The 25,691-nt window shown below is 42.7% G+C and overlaps 1 protein-coding gene across 1 annotated transcript in view; it reads left to right on the top strand.

Moving 5' to 3' along the window:
- Positions 1-3,491: 3,491 nt before the first annotated feature.
- Positions 3,492-25,691, top strand: part of VGLL1 (vestigial like family member 1) — a 98,712-nt gene continuing 76,512 nt past the window's right edge. The window contains exons 1-3 of the mRNA XM_021718656.1: positions 3,492-3,705; positions 17,040-17,444; positions 19,227-19,286. Coding sequence (XP_021574331.1) covers positions 3,492-3,705; positions 17,040-17,444; positions 19,227-19,286 — 679 coding nt within the window. The remainder of the gene's footprint in view (positions 3,706-17,039; positions 17,445-19,226; positions 19,287-25,691) is intronic.

Genomic DNA, 25,691 nt, shown 5'->3' with positions numbered 1-25,691 from the left:
TGAGTGGATGGAGAAAAGTAACCCTATGGCTTTCCTTTGGAGTGTGTGTCTGTGTGTTTGAGAAGGAAAAGGGGGCCAAGATAATATGTGTGCAATATTCAGAATCCCCAGTTGCCCAAGATATGAGCTCTCCAAGGTGAAGGGACTGATACATTGCCACTGACTTTCTCCATCTCTAACCTTTACTGGCTGTGGCCATTTGGCCTGAGGTCTCTGTGGACTCAACCCAAAGAGACTAGACATGTGCTTCAGGGTCCTGATGTTCCTAGGATCCTGCCAGCTCCTTCCCTTGTGGCTTCTAGGGGAATTAGCAATGAGAGTTGCAAACTGCCTCAAGACTGAGCCTCAAGCAGTGGTGGTGGCAGTTCTGGGAGTAAGAGAGCAAGTTCTTCAAAGGTGTTCACTGGCTCTTGCAGAAGCAGGCAGAGGCTTCAGGGAGCAACCCTGAGGGAACGGACAGAGTTTGTAGTTTCTGCCTGCAATCTCAGAAGGAAATCAGATGGCTGGTTTAGTGTCCTTGCTTGAGGCCCCCTAGAGATTAGAGGCCAAGCCCGCCCCCATATTTGATAAGCGAGGAGACTGAAGCCCATAGAGGTAAAGGGACTATTAGACCCACCAGGTAGGCAGTAAGGGATGGTGGGGGGAGGATAGACATTGACACCAAGAAGACTTAGGTTCAAATCCCAGCTCTACCACTGCCTAGCTGAATAGCCTTGGTAGTCTATTTCACCTTCTCTAAACCCCAAACTGCTCATCTATAAAATGGAGATAATAACATCTAATTGGAGGGCTGGAAAGATGGGAGAAAAATAGACGTATAGCTTCTGGGACAGAGTAGGTATTCTGTAAACTGTAGCTTTAACAATGCGCGAAATCTGCACTTCTCATGACTTTGGAGACCTTTGCTTTATTTTATTTCGACCACTACAAGTATCTGAATAGACTGTGTGCTTTTTTATTGAGGAATAATTTACCTACAGTGAAATGCACAGATCTTAAGTGTAAAATGTGATGAGTTGTAACAAATGTATACATTCTGTAGTAACCATCACTCTCATCAAGATGCATGGCATCTCCAGCACCCCTCAGGGCACCCTCATGCTCTTTTCTAGTCAATCTCTACCCCCACAGGCAATACTGCTCTGAATTCTATCGCCATAGATCAGTTGTGCTTGTTTCATGGAAGTGGAATCCTACAATATGTGGACTTTTGTGTCTGGTTTCTTTTATGCAACATGTTTTTGTATCCAGCCCTGCTGTTTGGGATTGGTAGTTTGGTGTTTTTCCCCTATTTTATTGCTGAGTAACATTCCATTGTATAAATATGTCATAACTAGTTTATCTATTCCCCTGTGTTGGACTTTGAGTAATTTTCATATTTGACTATTGTGAATAAAGCTGCTATGAACATTCTAGTACAAGTCTTTGTGTGGACTGAGTTTTCATTTCTCTTGGATATATGTACCTAGAAGTGAGATTGCTGGGTCACATGGTAAGAATATGTTTGGCTTTAGAAGGAACTACCAGTTTTTCAAAGTGGTTGTTCACATGTTTCTTGAAATAAGGTTGCAATGAATTCATTTTTTAGCTAGTGCCTCATCATGCTTAGAATGACCGTCAACCAGGGAAAGAAGACTAAGGGTGCCCAGAGGCTTCTCTAGACGTCAGAATCCAGTTACAACTGTCCCTAGAATGATTCTGAAAGGAGAACTTTTAAGTTTTTTTTAGCTTTTTTTGGGGGGGGCAGGGTCACACTCTATCACCGAGGTTGGAGTACAGTGGCTCGACCATGGTTCATTGCAACCTTGGACTCCTGGGCTCAAGTGATCCTGCCACCTCAGCCTCCTGAGTAACTGGAACTACAGCTCACAACACCATGCCCAGCTAACTTTTAAATTTTTTTGTGAGGATGAGGTCTTGCTATGTTGTCCAGCCTTTTCTCTAACTTCTGGTTTCAAACAATCCTCCCGTCTCAACCTCCCAAAGTGCTGGAATGACAGGAGTGAGCCACCACATCCAGACCCTTTTAAAGAAAGGGTCCCCTGCTCACTGCCAGATTCCTTCCTAATGGCCCCATCATTTCCTATTGACAGTTCCAATAGAACCATAAAAGATGAGGCAGCAGAATTCACATGCTCCAACTCCTTCCTTTTACCCAACAGTACTGTGAAGCCCAGAGAGGCAATGTGGTTCCTCCAAAGTTACACAACCAAGGAAAATCCCAGGTCTTCTGCTTCCTAATCTGATATGATTTCCTTGCATTGTTTTTTTTTTAATGAATGAAATGGCATTCAGTCATTTTGCCATTGGTTACTGAACACCTGCTTTGTACCAGATGCCAGGATAAATGAATAAGACATGGTTTCCATCCTCAAGGGTCTCATAAACTAGAGAGGAAGACAGTCTATTAAACTCTAGTCATTTTCATCATATTGACAAGTATCAATAGACCAAATGCATCCTTAGCCAGAGCACATAGAGAGTCAGATTGAGTGGCTAAAAGTAAAGAAACGTCCAGACAGGTTACTTTCTTAGTAAAGGAGAATCACATGTCTCGAGGGCCCATTTTGTTTTGAGGGCCTGGTTGCAAAAGGACAGCATCTACCCTCAAGGAACTCGCAAGGTCGGACATGATGATGCCAATGAGGGAACCCAAGTTCAAGGCAACTCAGCAAACAGCTCTTGTGCATCTATTGTATTCCAGGCATTGTTCTAGGTACAGAATATAGGGTGGCAAACAGAGCTGACAATCTTACAACCTCTCAGAAGCTTGGCACGGATGTTGCCATAACGTATTAGTGTAAATGTATTTTTTGAATATCTGTATTTTGTTTGGAATACATCAGTCTGGAGACTTTAGAGCTGGCATTGTTTGTAAGTGTTAGCTTCTAAGATGGGGTGGGACATGGTCTTACATAGATTAGGGTATCGGAGGAGCAGGGGAATTTGATTTGTTTCATTCTCTTGCAAGGACGTGAACAAGATGGATATCAACACTTAGTATGCAAGTTGAAATTGTCTAGCACCCACTGGATTATTTAGTCATGCTCTCCAGGGAAGCCTATGGCTACAGGTAGTTCTGGGGCAGCTTAGCTCATTCGTTTGGGCAGAAGGCACATCCCCAGAAGGCAAGTGATTCTGCTATTTGGCCTCAATGTCCTCCAACCACCCCATTTCCCGATGTTCTTCTAGTCATGGCATCTAATAATTCTTCTCATGTGTAAGAGAAGGCCCCTTTCAGTACTTCAGAGAGATTTGTTGTGTTGTTCCCTGAACATGGATTAGACAAGGCTCTTCAACAGCACTGTTGCTGATCTTCAGGAGCTCAGTGGCTCCATGGGGCCCGAGTGAGAGTCTATACTTGGTAGGGGCAAACTGTTGGCCCTTGTCAAGGATGCTTCTTCTCCAAACCACAGCCAAGTCACTTGATCAAATAGTCCAGTAACATTTTGCCTTTGATCCACAGCCATACCCTGTGTCACTGACCCACCATGAACAGGACGAAGAAGACTGCTGTCCGACTGCCTCAAAATCGGCAAAAACCTATAAAGACTGAATGGAATTCCCGATGTGTGCTTTTCACCTATTTCCAAGGGGACATCAGCAGCGTTGTGGATGAGCACTTCTCCAGAGCCCTGGGCAATATCGAGAGCTCCCAGGGATTGAGCCCCTCGAGCCAGAATGAAGATGTGATCCTAAAAAATGGTGAGCATGTGGGGAGGAAGAAGGCAGGGATTCCCTGTCAAGGCTGTCACAGAAAGACCAGTTCTTTGACATACTTGATGCACTTGGACATGTATATATTTGCAAGGCAAGTCACGCTGTCTAGTGAGAAACCACACCCCTTCTTCAAAATTTAATGTCAAAATGGGGCTGCCATCTACTGCTCCAGCCTCATCTTCTCCCCCAGTACTCTCCTTCAGAAACTGACTTCCTTCCATCCTTCATGTTTGTTCTGATCCCCATATGACCTTTGCACAAACTGTTCCTTGTCTGTAAAGCTCTTCCCTTTCTTCTCTTAATTAACACACATTCGTCCTAAGATCATTTCCTTAAGGCAGCTTTCCCTGACCACTCACCCCTAAATATCCAGCTATCCTGTTACGATTTTCCTAGTATTCTTTAATTCTCCTTCACAGCCCTTGTCATAACTGCAGATTTTAAGCTTGTATAATTATTTGATTATTGCATACTCCCCCATTAAACACAAAGTTCTGTGAGAGCAGGGACTATTGCTGGTTTTGCACAACGTTGTGTTTCCAGGCCAGGTGTGGTGGCTCACTCCTGTAATCTCAGCACTTTGGTAGGCCAAGGCAGGATGATTACTTGAGACCAGGAGTTGGCAACAAGCCTGGGCAGCATAACAAGATCTCGTCTCCACAAAAAATAAAGAAATTAACCAGGAGTGATGGCATGCACCTGTGGTCCCAGCTACTCATGAGGCTGAGGCAGAAGAATTGCCTGAGCTCATGGGGTTGAGGCTGCAGTGAGCAGTGATAGTGCCACTGCACTCCAGCCGGGGTGACAGAGTGAGACCCCAACTAAAAAAAAAGTGTGTTTCTAGCATCTAGAAACAGTGACTGAAATGGTGGACAATCAGTAAGAATGTGTTGAATGAATTAGTGAATATATGAATTTCAAATTTATGAGCACTATAACTAGGTACAAAGATCCTTGAACTTTCGATCAAAGACTAAGATCAGACTTCTGCTGAATAAGCCAGTGGAACAGAAATATGGTAGGTTTTAAATGTTGACGGTATTTGCATTTTATGTAATTTATTCCCATAAATAAAGTGCACAATTGTAGAGAGGTGGTTTTGAAAAAAATTTAAGTTAAAGCTACTAAAAGAAAGAATTTTAATGTAAAAGTAGGTACTGTTTGATCAAATTAGTTCACCTGTTTGGTTATTTCCTCAATCATGTTAAGTGCTGGCATCACTGCTCAAATACTTAATGAGAACTCCACAACTGCTCATTATTATCATCATTATCAATATTCTTCTTCCTCCTCCTCTTCTTCTTCTTCTTTTTTTTTTTGAGTTGAGGTCTCACTGTCACCTAGGCTGGAGTGCAGTGGCATGGCCATGGCTTACCAAAGCCTCGAACTTCTGGGCTCAGGTGATTCTGCCACCTCAATCTCCCGAGTAGCTAGGACTACAGGCATGTGCCACCAAGCCTTACTAATTTTTTTTTTAATTTTGTAGAGATGAGGTCTCCCTATGTTGTCTAGGCTGCTCTGGAACTCCTGGGCTCAAGCAATCCTCTCACCTCAGATTTCCAAAGTGCAGGGATTATAGGAGTGAACCACCACGCTCAGCCTTTCTTTCCTTTTCCTTTTTTTTTTTCTTCTTGAAACAGCATCTTGCTCTGTAACCCAGGATGGGGTATGGCACAGTCTTGGCTTACTACAACCTTGAACTCCTGGGTTCAAGTGATCTTCCTGCCTTATCTTCCCAAAGTGCTGGATTACAGACATGAGCCACTGTGCCCTTCTGGTATTATTACGATTACAATTACAATTACGATTACCATTGGCCTGACAGGGAAGGAACACCAAAGGATCCGTGATAAGAAAAAGCATGTCCCATGTAGGTGCTCCCAGCATTCTCTTGACTAATAGTGGATGATCTGGAGAGAAAGGGTGGGGGCCAGAGTGTGGTAGAGTCTTGTCAGTCCCTCTCCCACCCTTCGCAGGGCCAGCAGTGTCTATTACACACACTATTTGTTAATTGTTAAGAAATAAGCATTCTCACATCTCAAAGGAGTTTCTTCAAAAAAGTTAGGTCAAACTGTGCACATCAAAATACCCAGGTATGGAGGAAGCTTTAAACATTAAGCAGGCAGGGCTGCAGTATGGCTTCCATGGGCCCTAGATAGTTTTGCCTTCATGGGCTCCTTCCTCCATACAAATATTAAAATTACTTTTTCTGACTGCATTGGTATAAAAATGAATATAATCCAGGCTGGATTCATTTTTAAGATATATTCAGTATGATTATCATATTTTGCTTCTGATTTTAAAACTTTTTCGTGGGCCCCTGAAAGTGTTCATGGACCCTAGGCACTGTGTCTCCTGCACCTAATAGAGAAGTCATCCCTGCCAGCCAAATGTGACTCAGTATGGCTCCCCTTTACGTTTTCTAAAAGTCTGTAGATAGATCAGGGTCTGGTAGATTTCAGGAGCCGAACACACATGTTGAATGCCTTGCTCCCATCAGAAGACAAATGTACCTCCAAGTGGGACATGTTATTTTAAAGTGGACAAGTGGGGCTTCTGCCTGTGGACAAAGAGCTCACCTGTTTCCAGATGCTATCACTCTGGCTTTGCTCTTTGAGTCTGGACAGGGAGTTGGTGTGTATCTGATGTATTCACCTTTGCAGAATTGGCTTTTTTCTTAGAAATTACTTTTCCATTCAAGTGATGTAACTTTCTCAGAGAGTCTTGTGGGTTAAGTAAACACGAAGGGCTGTGTGGTAGCAGTAGATACTAAAGGAAACAATGTAGAGCTTGCTGTTAAAATGGGCAGGAGTGAGTGGGTGGAGAGTGGGGAGGTGATGTCTAAGAAGGTGCTGGATAATCAAAGCAAGAGCAGAAATGACTGTGATCTTGAGTCATTTGGGAGACTGACATGTGGTAAGAGCTGAGAAATGTGGGGTGTGGGATTCAAAAGATCTAACTGACTCCTTGGAAGGATCACAAAATCCCTGGCACTTAATACATGGACAAGTATGCTGACTTTGACTATTTGACTCTGATTTATTTCTGAACACATTGGCTTAGATCCATGCCAGTCATTCTCTTGCAAGCACCATCAATCCACAGTTCCTCACTTTCTCTATTCTACCTTCCTGGTAAAACTCAAGCTAAGATCAAACCAATTCTTGGCCTATTTCCCATTTTCTTTGTTTCATTTTAGGAACAAAACTCAAAAGTGGTATTCACACACACTCTGTCCTCTCCTCTCACACTTTCTAGATATCACTTCATTTATACTCTTTACCTCATCACTCCTTGAAATCACTTTTGTCAAGGTTAGCCAGTAACCTCCACTTTTCAAATCCAATGGTCCCTCTCTGTCCTCGTCTTATTCAACCTACCAGCAACATATGCTGCAGTGGATTGCTCCCTCCTCCTGGAAATGTTTCCTTCACTTGGATTCCAAAATATCACACTTTCTTGGTTTTCCTCCGATCTCCCTGGTTACTACGCCTTCTCACTCTCCTTTGCTGGATGTCCTCCTCTTTACGATTCCTAAACATTCCAGGGCCCCAGCACTCAGATCTCAGACCTGCACTCACCAGGTGATCTTTTCCACTCTGTTGGTCTTAAATGCCATCGATATGTTGACCAATTCCAAATGCATACATGCAGCCCAGAATGCGCTTAACACCTGTCTATCTAACTGCCTGCCTGACCTTCACTTCATGTGTCTAATAGGAATTTCAAACAAAAGAGGTCCCAAATTGAACTCTTAATTTCTCCCTCAAGCTATCTCATCCACAGTCTCCCCATCTCAGTAAAAGGCAGTTGCATCCTTCCAATTACTTGGATCCGTGTTTAGCTCCTCTCTTTGTCTCACACCCCATATCCAATCCGTTGGGAAGTTCTGTAGTTTTTACCTTCCAGATATCCATGATCTGGTGGCCACATCTTCCCACCTCCACTGCTATCACCTGGGTCTGATAAGCCATCATTTCCCCCTGGTTTGTTACAAGCATTTTCCAATTGAGAGCTTGTTTGGAGGTTCTAGCAGGGAAGCACAGCTACTTGCATACCTTTGACTAAAGAAGAGTCTTCCTCTAGCGGGGATGGTCATTCTCTTCGACAGAGCATGCAGCTTCAGGAAGGATAAATATGGAGTGATAAGGGAGGAAGGGGACACCCACCTAGCCAGCCAGATCAGCCGAATCAACCTTGGCAATCAATGGGGTGACAGATGTTGCAGCCAGATTGCCCTCATATCTTCGTCTCCTAATTGATCTCACTGCTTCTGTTCTTCCTCTCATTTCATCTATTCTCAAGATAGCAGTCAGAATGATAGCATTAAAATGAAAGTTATAGCATAGCACTCTTCTGTTCAAAGCCCTCTAACAGCTTCTCACCTCACATCAAATCAAATCCAAAGTCTACCATGAGACCTACCTCATCTGGGCCCCTGTTGTCTGTCTGGTGTCATGCCTACCACTCCAGTCTATGCTCCTCACTATTCTCAGACTATGCCAAGAACAATCCTGCCAAGAACAATCCTGCCAAGAACAACGCTTTGCACTTGAACTCCCCAGTCCCTAGAATGCTCTTTCCCCCAGATATCTGCATGACTTCCCCTTTCTCCATTCAAGTCTCCATCTGAATATTGCCTTCACACAGGACTTCTCTGAGCAATCAACTTAAAAAATAGGAGCCCAGTCCTGTCACATTCTGTGTTTTAGTTTTCTTCTTAACGATTCTCACCCCTGGGCACATTGTATGTCGATGTGTTTCTTAATTCCTCCCTTTATTTACCCTCTGAGCTCTGTGGCAGCAAGGACTCAGTCTGTTAACTGCCACTTTCCAAGTACCTAGCACAATGCCTAATACATGGAAACACTCAATATATATTGCTTGAATGAATGAAATTGTGATTTACATCACTGGGTATTGACCCTGCAGATGGGGTCACCATAGAGAGGTGATACAGTGTGGTGTACAGCTTTTGAACCAGTCAGCCTGGGGCCAGACCAGCTCCATCACTTACTAGCAGTGTGATTGCAGGGTATATCACTTTACCTCTCCATACCTCAGTTTCCTCCTCTCTAAAATTAGATAATATTTAACTATAGGCAGGTGCTTGTGAGGAGTCACTGAGATGAGGCATGTCAAGTGCCACATACTAAGTGCTATGTAGGTGTTAGTTATTTGGGGAGGGTTCCAAAGCTTGGCTCACGTTTTTGAATGGCTAAGATGGATATGAAGACCCGCATTCAAAATACTAGGATCCCTGAGCAGCAGGCCTCTCCCACAAGCTTCCAAGTTTTCAAGGGGTTCTGCTGTGTGGCTGTTGTAGTGTTCCCTGTGCCTTCTGACTTCACCCTGTATCCTTCTGTGAAGACCCTGCCTGCTAAAAATAAAAAGCTTGGGCAAAGTCCTGTTTCTTGCCCAAGACAGCCTCCACAGGCCACGTAGAGAGGCGGCTTTCTCTATTCTTAGTTGTTGCATTTTCCCTGTGAGAATCTCACGGATCTCTTGACTGTGAAGATGTTGTCTTCCTCACAGAGGTGGTGTGGGCTAGGCAAATATTTGCTGATAGAGCAAATGAAAGAAAAGCCTGCCCCCCTCAAAGCCTCTCTTATCATTATTAGGAGTCAAGTTTCTCATAAACTCTGCTGCCTCGGGGGAAGGCCTCCATGAAAGACTTCCCCTCCCACAGAGGTTCTCACTGGAGGTGTTACATGATATACATACAGCTTTGAAAATGATGAGAAATCTATAAAGTGGTTTTTCATTCCTGACTGTTAGCACCGTCTCAACCACTCCAGGCTAGCACCAGCCCGCTCAGCCCAGCTTGGGCCATGCCAGGAAAACAGGCTCCCATTCATGGACTCCCATTGCCAACTTGCCCGCATTCTAAGGGCTCTCTGTCGAACCAAATATGCAAACCCCAAACTCAGAGACCCGTGTGGCTAGGAAATGCCATCAAATGTCCTGACTTCTCTTCCCAAATCAATGCTATTCTTTTGTTTACTTATGTATAACTTATACTGGCATACTTGAAAAAAGAAAACACTAGTTGAAGGTATCTTTGAATTACCTTCTTTTAAAAGGATGGTGGAGATTTCAGAGCTTCAGTAATTTTGGTTTCTGGGGGCATGACCCTGGTGCACATGCTGCCTTATGTTCTTTTTGCCCCAGCTCCAGTCCCAAGGCTGGCCTCAGGCCTGGTGGCATTGCTCAAGGGCTATTGAGAGAAGGTGAGAGGATGTATACCTGGGCACCCAGAGATCTTTTTATAGCCAGTCTCAAAGGGACTCGCCTCCTCTCTTCCTTCCCTTCTGCCATAATCAGTGGGGGTGGGAAGAAATTCTGGCTTGCTTTCTTAATGTCAATAGTTGTATGATATATAGTCATGCTAGTTGTTTATGTCCTTTGTGAATACTGACAACTTCCTGTCTTCCTTTCTAGTAGGGGAAAGGAATCTGCACAGACATATATTGAGCCCCCACTGCATGCCAGATACCACATTAAAATTATTGCATTTACTTCACTTCTCAAAAGCCACTGTGATTTATAAAGTTCAAACGTAGGCAAACTGAATCTATGGTGTTAGAAGACAGGATAGTGGTTACCTTTGGGAGAGTTCATGACTGGGAGGGGGCATAGGGGGGTATTCTAGGGTAGTGATCATGTTGTGTTACTCCATCTGGGTGTTCATCACCCAGTTTGTAAAAACTCTCCCAGCTGTACACTTCTATTTGTGCATTTTTCTACATGTTGGCTATGTTTCACAAAACCATTTTGCAGTGGGTATTATCATCTATTTTACAGAGCAAGAAACTGCAGCCCAGCAAGGATAAGTCCTTAGAAATGAATCACATGAACAGTGAGTGATCGAGATTAAAACTCAAGTCGGTCAGTCAAGAGTCAGTCTCTTGACTACCCCACTGTCCTGTCTTTGTAAACCCTGGCAAAGCCCCAGTGAAGTGGTTAATATCCATAAAGACTATCACTAACAATGTTTACAGTGGCTAACACTTATTGAACACTTCCTGTGTGCCAAGCCCTTTGCTAGGCCTGTCATATGGATTTCCTGTCACATGGATTATCTCACTGAATCTTCACACCAGTCCTGCTGGTTAACTCTTACTGTGTCCATTTTCCTGATGAGGAAACTGAGACTCAGAGAGTCAAGTGACTTGTCCAAGATCCCATAGTCAGTCAGGGGTGGCAATGGTATTTGCCACCAGATGGGTTTGATTCCAGATCCTGAGTTCTTAGCCACTCAGCTTTCAAAATACTAGTGCATGTTTTGTGTTTGATCTCCATATTCAGCTGGGAAGCAGGAACCCACATATTCAGCAAAAGACTATGTACCCTAGGGAGTAGCTATAAAAGAAGGGGTGGGACTGAATAGGCCCACCTGATGCCCTGTAACTGGACTGTCTCCTCTAAGCATGTCCCTCTGCCTCTGGTGTTATTTTGATCTCGGCTAGTACGAGGAATATCCTCTTTGCTCCTATGGTGTATGTATGAGGGACAAGTAACACTAGCCAAGGGGACAGAGGAGAGAGTCAATGTATGCAAATTGTGCAGGCCAAAGGTTGGAATTTCATGGTGCAAGATGTACGTGTGTGTTCAGAGGGTTCTCAGCTTCAGCTCCATCATAGAGCAGGATGGGTGCTAAAGACACAGACAGAGAGAAGGAAGGAAAGAAGAAAGGAAGCCTGGGAAGAAATCAGGCAGTCAAGGATTGGTTGTTCACAACTATGGCTCATCTTTTGGGAGATTCACTGGTCAAGTGGTTTCTTAAGATTTTGCTTTAAAAGTAACTTTTTCTATGTGGTACATATATGCAATGGAATATTATGCAGCCATAAAGAAGGACAAATATATGGACTTTGCAGCAACTTGGATGGATTTTGAGTTGATCATACTCAGTGATTTATCACAGAAACAAATAACAGAGTTCCATATGTTCTCACTCATAAACGGACCCTGAATAATTATAATGCTATAAGAATGTGATTGGCAGTAGTGGGAAACTGTCGGGGGTGGAAGGGGGATTGGCAGTTGAGAGAAACTGCTAGGGGAGGGAGGGGCATACCTCATCAACAAGAGTACCTGCATGATCAATGTTTAGATACCTAACCCTGAAATGTACCCCACATCTTTATAATAAAAATTAAAAAAATAAATAAAGGTAATTTTTCTAATTACAAAAATATTATGTATTCATATTTTAAAATTTAAAAAACACAGATAAGCATCAGGAAACAAAACCCACATATACATCTGTGCACAAATACTGTTTTACAACATGGCGTCATTTTGTACATAATGGGTTGTAGCTTGTTTTGTTTTCATTTGACAATAAGTCATATACATCTCTCCATGCTACTACATGTTCTAAGGCAACATCATTTTGATGGCTTAAGAGCATCGATTTTTTTTTTTGGTTTTGAGTTGGAGTCTCACTCTGTCACCCAGACTAGAGTGCAGTGGCCGCTCCCGGCCACCGAAGCCTCGACCTGCTGGGCTCCGGTGATCCTTCCGCCTCAGTCTTCCAAGTAGCTGGAACTACAGGCACGCGCTACCACGCCCAGCTAATTTTTGATTTATTGTAGAGATGAGGTCTCGTCAAGTTGCCCAGGCGGGTCTCGAACCCGCGGGCTCAGGCAATCCACTCACCTCGGCCTCCCAAAGTGCTGGGATTACAGGCTGAGCCACTGAGTCCGGCAGAGCATCAATTTTTAAGTGTACCAAATTCATTAAAATTTGTGGACATTTACATTTTTGCTATTTTTTCACTATTGAACATCCTTGTAGCTAAAATTTTACATGCATCATTGATTAGATCCTTAAAATAATTTGCCATAAGTAGAATGACTAGATCAAAGAATAGTCACACATTTTAGAGGTTTGATATATACCATCAAATTGCCCCCCAGAAATGTTCTGCCCATCTGCCAGCCCTCCACCTCCAGGAGTATGCGAAAGCACCCAGCTCACTGCACTCGTTGCAATATTAGAGAGGCATAACCAATAGGAGCATGAGGTTGGAATCAGACAGCTCTACCACTTGCTATGTGGCCTTAGGCACTTTAACCACTCTGGGTCTCCATTTTCTTATCTGGGTTGCAATGAAGATCACGTGCGATGCAGAGTGCTAAGCAAAGTGCCTGGCTCCCAGTAAGTGCTCAAAAAACGAAAGCTATTTTATATTGACTTTTTTTTAGGATTGCTAATTCTTTTTTTTACTTTAAATTTTTTATTTTAAAGATGTGGGGTACAATTCAGGGTTAGGTATACAAATATTCTTTATGCAGTTACCCTTGTTGATGAGGTGTGCCCCCCCTTCCTTAGGCAAATTTCCACTACTGCCAATTCCATCTCCCTGCCCCCAACTCTTACCCCCACAGTTTCCCGCTACTGTCAATCCTTTTCTTACAGTATTACGATCTAGATTTACTAATTGTTGCTGTCCATCTCTGATGTATTATTCTCTGGGAATGGATGCAGACTGAGCAAAGGCTTCTGAAATTTCTCTTTTATAGCCAATATCTACTCTATCCTCTGCACCAGCCCTGAAATGCTTACTTCTGCTGCCACTGTGGGAATCTTCAGCTCAGTCTTCCAGCACTAGGTAACCATAATCAGGAAGGATTCTCAGGTTTCACACATTAATTATCATCTTGCTTTTTCCTGGATTGGTTCTGCTGAGTGTTGCAAACTGGTAAAAAAAGAAAAAGAAAAAGAAAAAAAAAACCCAAAGTGGATTTCTAAGCCAAAATGATGTATAATAACAACAGTAACAGCTACCACTTATTGAGTGCTGATTATATACCAGGCACTGTGCTAAGCCTTTTACATGAATTGTCTCATTCAATTTCATCACAGTCTCAAGAAACTCAGAGGTAGGAGAGGACTTGCTCAGTGTCACATAGCTAGGAAGCAGCAGATGTGGGACTGGATCCTAAACCTGTCTGACTTCAAAATCTACATTCTTGGCCGTAGTGGCTCAAGCTTGTAATCTCAGTACTTTGGAAGGCCAAGGCTGGAGGATTGCTTGAGTCTAGGAGTTGGAGACCAGTCTAGGCAGCATAGTGAGACCTTGTCTCTATAAAAAATCCGAAAAATTAGCTGGGCATAGTGAAGTGCACCTGTAGTCCCAGTTACTTGGGAGATTGAGGCAGGAGGATCACTTGAGCCCAGGAATTTGGGGCTGCAGTGAGCCATGATTGTTCCACTGCACTCAGCCTGGGCGACAGAAAGAGACTAACCAAAAAAAAAAAAAATTTTTTTTAAGTTTGTGCTCTTAAACTCTTTCATGCTGCTCTCCTTAATATGGAAAGGTTTGGTGGGGAAGGGTATGTGACTGTATGGATGTGTGTGCTTGTGTTTGTGAATGTGAATGTGTGCATGTTTATAACAGTGCTTGTGTGTAATACTTATACGAGTGTATGTATGTGTGTGTACTTATTAGAATAATATTTAGTCAGGGCCTACTATGTGCCAGGCATTGTGCAAGTTCCTGGGAATACAATGGTCACCAAAGAGAAATGATCTCAGCTCTCTCAAAGCTGAATGATAATGAGGGCCACCAGTGAAAGAATGAATAATGAAATTACAGGATTACTGCTATGAAGGAAATAGACTGTAGTCACAAAAAGTAACAGGATAACAGTAACAGGATAATGGATTGGAGGCTCTGGGAGGACCCTTCTCGAAACGTGACATTTACATTTGTATGTTCAGAAACTAGTCCGGAATAGGAAGTCAGGGCCACCATGCAAAGATAAAGTGGAGGGAAGGTCCTCTGAGGTGGAGGCAAACTCGTCAGTACCTGGATATGCTTTCTAGAGGGTTCTGAGGCTCCCAGAAGTGTATATGGGTGGATATGGGTGATGTCTCTTGGTGTGCTTAGGGGGAATGGCCTGCCAGTTTCAGCCTGAAGGAGTGAAACCATGAACCTGAGAAATGGAGACTAGCACTCTGTGGATAGGCATGGTTAGGACGAAGGGCCTCAGGAATTCTAGAGGCATGGATGGTACTAAGAGGTAGAGTCTAGATATTCAGGGTTGTAGTATGTGGAGTGAAAACCTTTTGTATTCTTGCTGATAGCAAAATCCCAGTCTGCCCCAAGTGTCCCTGAATCAAAATGTTGCTTACCCTCTCTTCATTCATGAATGTAGTTTGGGGTTTGAAAAGGCAACAGTCTCTTCTGGGGCTCCCTCTCTCACTTTCAGAGGTAACTAAGAGGGGGCACTTGAGTAACAAACTATGATAAGGGCTACTTCTAATGGTAGCGGCGCCTTTGAAGCAGGACAGGCTCAGGGTTTAAGATGGCTTCATCCGTCCACAGAGTAGATGGGCATGGTTGCTGGAACAATTGACCCAAGAAGCCTGAGAAAGAGGGCCCACCCATATTCAGAGTTTCCACTCCATGGGCCACTGACACCCAAGCTTGGTCTGGAAAAGTGAGTTTCCCCAGATAACCCAAGACCTGCCAACAGGTTGCTGTGAACTTGGGGTTGGAACACCCTGTGTGTATCCCTACAACTTCCCATTCAAACTGTGCTTTTGGGCACCCAGTGACCACATGGTACCTTGGTCAGTAGCACATCACCCATTCCCTTTAACATTTCAATCAGAAATTCTGGTAAGGAAGCAGTTAAGAGAAATATTCAAAACACTTTGGAGTCCTGCCGTCAGGTTTTAAGCATTCAGTATCTAGATCTTAGTATGAGATCTGTAAAGCCAGTTCAGATGGAAACCACTCAGTTGTCAGGGGCTACGCTTTGTTTCTAATTTGTACTTAGGACATGCAGTACTCTCATTCAATATGAAGCAGGCAGTGATTACACCAAATCAGCTTAATCACTCTACTTGTGCCACATAGTGCCCTGAATTGCTTCTGGCCTGGAGATATCAATTTTCAGAAGTAGCACTCACCCTCAGGAACACATCTGAATATATTGCCTTGCCTTCGGTTTCATCAGAAGAGGCCAACCCTCGCCCATCACTCACTGTGAACAGTGTGGGATGCTGGGCAGAATGTCTGCACCGCGTGGGCTTGAGTTTCTTCTGTTCTTATCATACTTGTTACACGGAGAGCCGCGGTGGTGGGTGGCGGCACTCCAGTAAACACTGTGCCTCTCAGAAGTTTTCTTTTACTTTTTTTAAAACCTTGTACACAATCCAGTCAAATTGAACATTCAAGAGAGCTGGGAGAGGTGTACATGGAGGAAAAGAGGCTGTCGCAGGCAGCCTCTCCAGCAGGCCAATCTTCCTTTGTCTCCACACCTGCCCCTCCCTCCATTATCTTGGTAGATGAAAAACTCCAGGCTTGAATCACCGTCTGGCAGAGCTCTTTCCTTCCTCTCCTCTTGCTTACATCCATCCATGTCATGAGCTATCCTAGACATTTGAGATCTCAGATTCAGCCTCGATCTTAGGCACAATTACAGCAGTGCCATAACTCCATCCCTCTTAACCAATACACATGAACTCTTCAAGAAGAAATGGAGTCACCTCTTGACACAGTGTTCTGCTTTTGCAGAATAAGGTCCAAGCAAACACTTCCCTTCCCATCACTTATCTCTTCTGCTCACTTCCCTACTAGGCTAAATCTGTTTTGGTACCTCGGTCCAGTCTCTTAACATCTCTGTGCCACAGATTCCTCTGGAAAATGGGGTTTCAATCCCTAAAATTGTGCAAGTGACCAGAACAGGTAAGTGATAAACCCTGTATAAAGTTCTGTGAAACCCTCTTATTTGGTATATTTAAAACACTAGCTATAAAATAAAGTTAAACAACAGCAGCAACCAAACATAAATCAAGCACTTTTAGTTCTAGAAAAGTGTCCTTAAGGAGCTAACTGGACCAAGGTGTAAAGATGTCTACACAAAGAAGCTCCTTGCAATGCTGTTAATATAATTGGAAAAATGAAAATTACTCAACTGCCCACAAATAAGACGTGTTAGTCATATTATTGCCTTTTGATGGAGTACTGTAAAGCCCTTTAAAAACTTAGTGTTTGGCTCTGTTCATTGCTATGGGAGGATATTCATGATATTTTAATGAAGCAAAAGCAGCTTGAATAACAAGATGTGTGGTGAAAACAATGCATACATAAATAGAAACAAATCCTAGAGAGAAGTACACCTAAGGAGGATGGTGACTATTTCTGGATAATGTGATTAGGGTGATATTTTTTACCTTTTCCTATTTTCTTCAAGTGAAAAAACATAGTATGCATTCACCTGAAAAATAAAAAATAAGCTACTTCCATTTTGAAAACACTACATAAACACTTAACTGTCTTCTAAATCTTTCCGTCTCAGATAGTGACACGCCTCCAAACCAGTGGCGTTTCTCTTCTCCAAGGACGAAGCCACAGCCAGAAGTATCTCCTGCAAACCATGCCACCAACTGCAACTTAAATGTACCTGGTCCCTTAGCTGTGGATCTGATCCCACCGTCCCCTCAGCCTGTGGAGGAGCTGTGGCATTTCTCCTCCCTAGCCAGTCCCAGCTCCCCAGAGCCTGGCTACTCTCAGGTCTTCCCTGAGGATCAACTGGGTCCAGAGCCCCAGCCTGATGAGAAATGTGAGCCCCTCCTAAGTTTCCTCCAGGAAGACGGAGGCCTAGGCTGTCCTCAGGAATCTGCCACAAAGGAAGATTACAATCCTGTTCAGGCAGCCGGAAGCACGGGATTACTCCTCAACCTGCCTTCCAGCTCAGCCCACTGTAAGGAAATCCCTATTGTTATTTGGGGTATTGCCTCTGATTGGATGTGGTTGAGAGTGAATCGGCATGAGATGGGGTGCCAAGACCAATTGCTGCCACTCTGGACATGGGGCTGCTGAGCAATGGAATGTTCGGCTTAAATGTTCCATATATCCTCATTAGGTAGGATTCATTGACATTCACAGTGTAATGGTTAAAGGGCCACATAGATAGCCAGGCAGATGGAGTGGGCCCAAAGAATTCACCCTACTCTGTCAACTTGGTCTTACCTTAGGAAAATGATGGTCTGCTGCCTAAAATCATGAGGTCCTGCATTTACCTTGTTGGGAGCAACTAAATAATCTATTTGCAAAACAGAATTCTGTGACATACCTATAGGCTCAAACTCTAGTCTCCAAAGGGTTGGCAACTTTCAATGATGCTGGGCTCTTGGGCAAAAAACAAGGGCAATCTATCCCAACCATCTGCTCCACACATTAAAATTCAAAGCGACTGTGGAGGCAGCCGCATTGCTGCCTGGAGACGTAACTGTGCCTGGCTGTCGTTGGTTGGCTCCTGCACACTGGGCTCCTCCCATTTGGTTTCCCTTGGCTTCCCTTCCCCCACCAGACCTCCTCCTGAACTAAAAATACCCTTAAGGCTTGCTCACTTCTTCATTCACTCACTCTCCCAGGAAAGATTTAATTAGTGCCTACTAGATGCAAAATACCAGAAAACAAGGCTCCCTTCTTTGTAAAAAGATGGCGAAGAAATGGCTTGAGGTATAAACTTTTACCAAAAGAGCAACCTGCCCTGCTGTAAGATTTGCCTTTCATATGAAACACTTAGAATACTATATATTTTGTAGTTTCATGGGATCAAGTCTGCATCCTCTGACATTCTGTACTCTGGATGAATGTTCCTTTGCAGCTTCCTGGTCCACACATATCTGTGGTTCCAGCCTTCCATGCCTGGAAGAAATGACTGGAAGTGATCTTTACTTTGACCTAAGCATGTAGTACACAAAAGGCCTGTTCAGCACAGTCTACCTAAGTCAGGCACTGTGGTTCCATTGTAATGTCGAAAACACATTTCTCATTAAAATACCACTCTGTCAGTTCCAGAGTTTGATTAGGAATGTGCTTAAAGAGTAAATCATAAAAATGTCATGCTTGGGAAAACTGTGAAAATTCCCACCCCATACTCTTTTTTATTTCTTTTTTTCAAAAATCTTCTCCTGAATTCAGAGGGATAATTAGGCCAACTGTGCTTGTATATATGCCTGTACGTACACACAGCAGAGCCCTGTTTCAACAGTTGGTTAGAACACAGATGGCTGAAATCATCACCTTCCAAACATAACAATTCTATGCAGCTCAAATCCAGTTCAGCAAAGATTTAGTAAGCATCTACTACAAGCCTGGTGCATCATGACAGAATTATAAAGCAGGCATTGTCTTATTCCTGAAACCTCTAGACACCTTCACAAACAAACGTTTATCACCAAAGTCTTGACTGCTGTGAACTTTTCACTCTCTCCTACTAATGTTGACATCAGTGTATTAATCGGTGATTGATGTTTAGGATCTGTTGTGGAAGTTGGTGACTATTAATCAGAACACTGCCTGGCAGATGGGAACAAGGTCCAAGGGGCCTTAAAAACAGAAGTTTCCCTTTTTGTAGCATCTGATAAAAGATGTTAGGTAGTCATAAACCGAGGGCTAAACAATGTGGGGCCTCTAGGGTGTTCTAATCCAGCCCCAGAGATTGCATTTCCAAACATGTTTTCTTCTTCTTTTCTAGATAAGAAAGTACATGTCTCCCCTGAGCGCGGACCTGCCGGTACCAGCCTTGCACGTGAAAGTAGGTATCTGGGACAGCCTCTGCTAGTGTGTTTCTGTATCCTGAGAACAAACTACAGAAGCTTATAGTGTAAACACCAGGTTCTCCAGCAGCGGGCTATTCTATTATTCAGTATTTTCATAGATAGGAGTTATTTCATCTTAGCCTCAAAGATGAGCCCATGCACCCTATATCTTATAAAAATTTCTCAAACATTTTCTTGTTTTGCTATAGAAGTAACTCTCCTGAGTTTGTTTTTTTTTTAACCTGAGCAGGATTTAACTGAGGTAACCAAGGTAACCCAGAAAAATGAAAAATTTCATGAAGGTTATGTTGCTCTGTTCCAGATGTTCAGTTTTTAGCCTAGCACAGGTTGCCACACTCAATTGAAAGTGGCATTAGTAGGAACTTCCAAAAGAGGACAATCTGGGTTTAATGATGGCGGTAGGGGGCTGGGGGGTTGGGGGGGGAGTCTTCACACCCTGGGCTTGGAGTTTGAATCCTTGCTTCATTATTTACTAGCTTAAGGCACTTGGCCATATTTCTTAACCACTCCATGCCTTAGTTGCTTTACTTGTCAGATGATTATAAAAATAGTGCCCACTTCATAGAGAGAGGTGTGAAGTTTAAATGAAATAATACACATAAATGCTTAGAATAATGTCCGACACATAGTAAGCCATCAAGAAGTCTGGGTGTTTGTTGGAGGGCATCTGGTGTGCCCTAAGCTGTGCTCTTTGTTAAAGAGAGGGCCAAAAGGAAGAACCACCATCACAGCCTCTGATCTCAGGTATTTGACAGTCTAGTGTGAAGTGGGTGTGAAGGCAATCTACAGACCTCACTAGAATGTCAGGTCCATGAGGGCTGAGACTTTGAGGGGTATACCTTTGTATCCTCAGCACCTGGCACACAGGTTCATATATATTTGTTGAATAAGCGAATTAATGGGTGAATACTGTTTACAATAAAAGAGCATTTAACAAAGGATGAATAAGAAAATATCTGCAAATATAGTAAAAATTATTCTGTTTTAGATCCTTGTATAAGACAACAAGCAAACAAAACAAAAACCAACCTCAGTGATTAATCGGCCATGCTTAAGTGAGGTGATACATTTAGGACTTGTTTAAAAGCCTTAGCAAGGTGGAGCCAGGCTTCATATAAGCCCTTTCATATGGGAATGAGCTCTGCTGGCTTTCTATGTTGGGATTGTGATATCTCCTAAGTACTTGTTAATAATTTCTACATTTGCTTATGGTGAGTCTTGGAATTACTGATAAATCTATGCTTTAATCTGTTCATAGACCAAAAATAATAGCAACAACGTTTATTGGGTGTTGACTATGAGCCAGATACTACATACCTTATCCTATTCAGTCCTCACAATGACCTCGTGATGTGAATATTCAATAGTGATTGGAATGAACGAATGTCCCCATTTTATAGATGAAGAAATGGAGTCTCAAAGAGGTCAAAGAGATGCCTTAAGTCTTAAAGATGTGCCTTAAGATCACACAGCAGCAAGTGGCAGATGTAGTTATTATCTCTTTGCTCTCAGTATCATAAAATCATCAAAAAACAATTCCACTTAAATCAAGTGTACAGCAGTGAAAATCAGCGACTGGTGAGATTATATCACTGTACCCTGGGTTTACTGTCTATCTGTGGCCAGGACACTATTCTAGAATAAATGGAGAGTGATGCAGAAGGTTCAGAAAGCAAGAAAAAGAGCAATATTACCTTGAGAAAGAGCTGAGGGGATGATCTCCCCTTGCAGAGAGTACTTAAGGGGAAGTGGGGAATGGGTACCTGGCTATGCCAACAAGCCTGAGTCTGCCATTCAACCCCTGTGGCTTTGGGAAGAGGGAAGAAGCAGGGAGCTGGGAGTGAAGAGGGGGCACTTCCTAGAGCTCCAAGTGAAAGGACTGCAGAACCCAGTAAAGCCTATGCTCTTAAGCATGACACTAGTCTCCCAATCTTGTCTGATGGTGAGAACAACTCGGGAAGCTTGTTATCTGCCCAGATCTGCACCCCCCACTTCTTGGATGGGTAGATTTAGCATGGGACTCAGTTATCTCTTCAAATGTTTTATTCTTTATATAATTTCTATGGCTCTCATTTCGAAGTGAACTGTATGAACCTTTCAGTGGGAATTTCGGTAGTTCTGAAAGATTTTATATGTGATGCCCCAGATAAATATTTGTCGAAGGAAGGAAGGCAGAATCTCCCCCATCCCTCCAGATGGACCTAGTCCCCTCATGTAAGCTGTGATACACCTATAAGGTAGGAGTCATTTGGAGCAGAAGAGCAGTCAGAGCCAGAAGGGTGGTCAGAGAGCATGTGGAGAAAGGCATTGTGGAGGCGAGTCCTACAAACACTAGTGCCAATAGTTTTAGTAAATGGGATTTTTTTGGGGGGGTCTGTAGAAATAGACACTTGTTATACATTGCTTCAATGTACACAGCTAATAACAGTTGATATTGCTAAAAGGCAGACACAGTGCTCTAACTTATATTGGAGGTATAACAGTGAATAAAAGTGTCTTTGTCCCTGCCTTCATGGAGAAAATAATTTAGTGGGGACAAATTCCCTCAAAAGGAAAAAAAACCCAAATATTTGCAAATTATGATAAATGCCGTGAAGAAAATACACAAGGTGTTGAAATAGGGGAAGATAGGAGCAAACTTCAGACAAAGTGGCCAAAGGAGGCTTTTCTGAGGAAGTGATGTGTGAGCAGAGACATGAATGAAGAGAGCAAGTTTTGGGAGGAGTTAGGGTAGAGATGGAGGGAGGTGGAGGAAGCTGCCCTTCCAAAGGCCTGAGGTGTGTGTGAAGAATGAAAGAAAAAAAAAGAACAGTGTGATGGGAGTGCAATGAGAAAGGAGAAGAGTATGGGATGACATGAGGCTAGAGAGGTAAGCAGGTGCCAGGTGGCACAGGGCCTTATGGGTCATGTTAGGAGTTTAGATTTCATACCCTGAGTGACTTGATGAGCCATGGAAGGATTTTAGGTGTGATCCCATTTGCATCTGATAAAGTCACAAAATTATCGTGAGAGGATAGATTGGAGAAAAGTGAGAATGAAAACAGAGGCCAGTTAGGAGGCAGGAAGCATGAAAGAATGGAAGCCTCGATTGGAAGGCAACAGCAGATAGATAGAAGTGGATGTGTTGGAAATCTATTTGGGAGGGTTAGCTCTGGGGCTTGCTAATGTGTTGGATGAGAATGGTGAAGAAAGGGCAAAGATTCAAATGAGCTAATTAGCTCCTAGGTTTCCTGTTTGAGCAACAGTGCGCTGGTGGTATGTGTCCAAATGAGGAAGACTGTAGGAGAACACAACTCTTTTTTGGCTGTGCTAAATCTAAGGTGCTAAAAGACATCCAAGTGGATATACCTTTTAAACGGCTGTATATTTTTTCTTGTTTTTTTTATTTATTTTATTTTTAAAAAAAATTATTTTAAAGATGTGGGGTACAATTCAGAGTTAAGTATACAGATGTTCATTATGCAGGTACCCTTGTTGATGAGGTGTGCCAACCCTCCTCTGGCAGTTTCCCTCAACTACCAGTCCCACCCCCCACCCCCAACAGGTTCCCACTACTGCCAATCCCTTTCTTACAGTACTATGATATTTGTTCAAGGTCCGCTTATGAGTGAGAACATATGGTGCTCTGCTCTTTGTTTCTGTGATATATCATTCAGTATTATAGACTCTAAGTCCATCCAAGTTGCTAAACAGCTGTATATGTTAAGTATGAAACTCAGAAAAAAGCCTGGGTAAATATTTGGGATTTATTAGTATTATATATAAATGGTGTTTAAGGCCACTGGATGTGATCACCTAAGCAGAAGTTTATGTATAGAAGAGAGGAGGACAGAGGACAGAGGCCTGGAGAATACCAATATTTAGAGACTGGAAACATGGAGACCCAAGAGAAGAGATTGAAAAGGAGCAGTCAGTGTGGTAAGAAGAGAATAAGAATAGTATGGTATATAACAGAAACTGGAAGAGAAGAATGTTTCAAAACAGAGAGAGTGATCAACTGTCAAAGGCTACCAAGAGGTCAAATAAGAGGACAGAGAAATTTCTGTTGGATGTGGCACCAGAGATTTTGTTAACCTTGTTAAGATTAACAAGTTTTCATTATGTGATGTGGACAGGAACCAGATTGGAGTGGGTTGAAGAGTGAACGGGAGATGAGAAAATTGAGACAGTACGTGCCATCAGCATCTCAGAGAAAGTTAACATTGAAGGGGTGAAGAGACAGAGTGGACAGCTAAATAGACTAGTGGGGTTTGAGAAGGTCTTTTCTTTTTTTTACATCCATTGAGAGATTTATAATTTATTCATTTGTCCAAATATTTTCTGGTACTTGGGTTATATAAATCATAAATAGGCCTTATTTTCTTCCTGCAATTTGTTAATAAGAAATTTTTGTGATGGAGTAGCAAAAACAGAACCAACCCAGATGCCCATTGAAAGCGGGCTGGATAAAGAAAATGTGGTACATATACACGATGGAATATTATGCAGCCATAAAAAAAAGAACAAAATCATGAACTTCGCAGTAACTTGGATGCAACTAGAGACCATCATACTAAATGAATTATCACAGAAACAAACAACAGAATACCCATGTTGTCACTCATAAGCGGGCCCTGATCACTGGTCATGCTAGCACAAGGATGGGATCGGCAGATGATGGTCATTGCTGGGTAGGGGAGAGGGTGAGTATAGATGCCTAAAGATTCTAAGCAGCGTGTTTATATTTCTTTAAATATCAGCTTTATAAATAACTATCGACTTGAGTCTGTTTCTTTTTTTCATAATTTATTTATTTATTTTTTGAGTTGGAGTCTCACTCTGTCACCCAGAATGGAGTGCAGTGGCTGCTCCCGGCCACTGCAGCCTTGACCTGCTGGGCTCCAGCGATTCTTCTGCCTCACTCTTCCAAGTAGCTGGAACTACAGGCGCGCGCTACCATACCCAGCTAATTTTTAAAAATTTTATTGTAGAGATGAAGTCTCTCCAAGTTGCCCAGGCGGGTCTCGAACCCACGGGCTCAGGCAATCCACTCATCTCAGCCTCCCAAAGTGCGGGATTACAGGCTGAACCACCGAGCCCGGCTAATTTATTTCTTTATATATATTTCTTTATATTATTTATACTTTCTTTCTTTCTTTCTTTATCTAAAAAAAACTTACCAAGTTTTGAGCAATAATGTCTTTTCCTCATCAAACAGCTTATGACACAGAGTGAGCAACCTTTCTATGTCACACTGACAATTGTCACGCTTTTTTCTAAGTTCAAATCAGCCTTCTAGCATTTTATCTGTGGTATATTGTATTATAAATGTCATAATTGTCATGAAATATCTCCAACAGTTGCTTTATATATTTTTTTATTTTGAAGATGTGGGGTACAATTCAGGATTAGGTACATAAGTTGTCATCATGCAGGTAAAGTGTGGGCCTCCCTTTGGTCCCCATTTTGCCTGGTTTGAGATCAGGTACCCTTATAACAGTTGCTTTAATGAGAACATTTTTGCCGGTGTCACTTACTCTGAGACATCTTCATCTTTCTCTCACAATTTCCTCACTTATTTTAATAAGTTTACCTTCATCACATTTCCCTGAGTATCGGGAATCTCTAAAATGGCAGCAGTGTCAACATTCCCATGGTCATCCATTCTTCATTTTTTAATATTCCTTTTAAATTTTAGAGTTGTGGGGTATGAGTGATGATTTACTACATAAGTATGTTGCAAGAAGGTGAAATTTGGGCTTCTAGCTAGCCCTCTCTCCCCCAGTAGTGGACCAGGTACCCGGTGTGTTGCCATGTGCTGCCTGCCCTCCTGTCTCCTTTCCACCCAGCAGTGACCAGCATCTGCTGATCCCATTCTTGTGCTAGCATATCCGGTGATCAGGGCCCACTTATGAGTGAGAATATGTGATATCCAGTTCTTTGTTTCTGTGATAGTTCACTTAGTATGATGGTCTCCAGCTACATCCAAGTTACCGTGAAGGTCATGATTTCATTCTTTTTTATGGCTATATAATATTCCAACGTGTATATGTACCACATTTTCTTTTTCTGGTCCACTTTCGACGGGAATCTGGGTTGGTTCATGTTTTTGCTGTTGTGAACAGTGCTGCAATAAACATGCATGTGCAGATGTCTTTTTTGCTAGAATGATTTATGTTCCTCTGCATATATTCTCAGAAGAGGTATTTTTTATTTTAATTTTTTAAGATGTGGGGTACAATTCAGGTTAGATATACAAATGTTCATTATGATGGTACCCTTGTTGATGAGTATGCCTCTCCTTCTCCCGGCAGGTTCCCTCAACTGGCAACCCCACCCCTCCTCCCCTGGCAGTTTCCCGCTACTGCCAGTCCCTATTTTATAATATTATGATAATTGTT

The sequence above is a fragment of the Carlito syrichta genome, unplaced genomic scaffold (genome assembly GCF_000164805.1).
Source record: "Carlito syrichta isolate Samal-C Ts95f unplaced genomic scaffold, Tarsius_syrichta-2.0.1 Scaffold313184, whole genome shotgun sequence".
Taxonomy (NCBI): Eukaryota; Metazoa; Chordata; class Mammalia; order Primates; family Tarsiidae; genus Carlito; species Carlito syrichta.
Note: the sequence above shows the minus strand (reverse complement) of the source record. Positions and strands in the feature narration are given on the sequence as shown.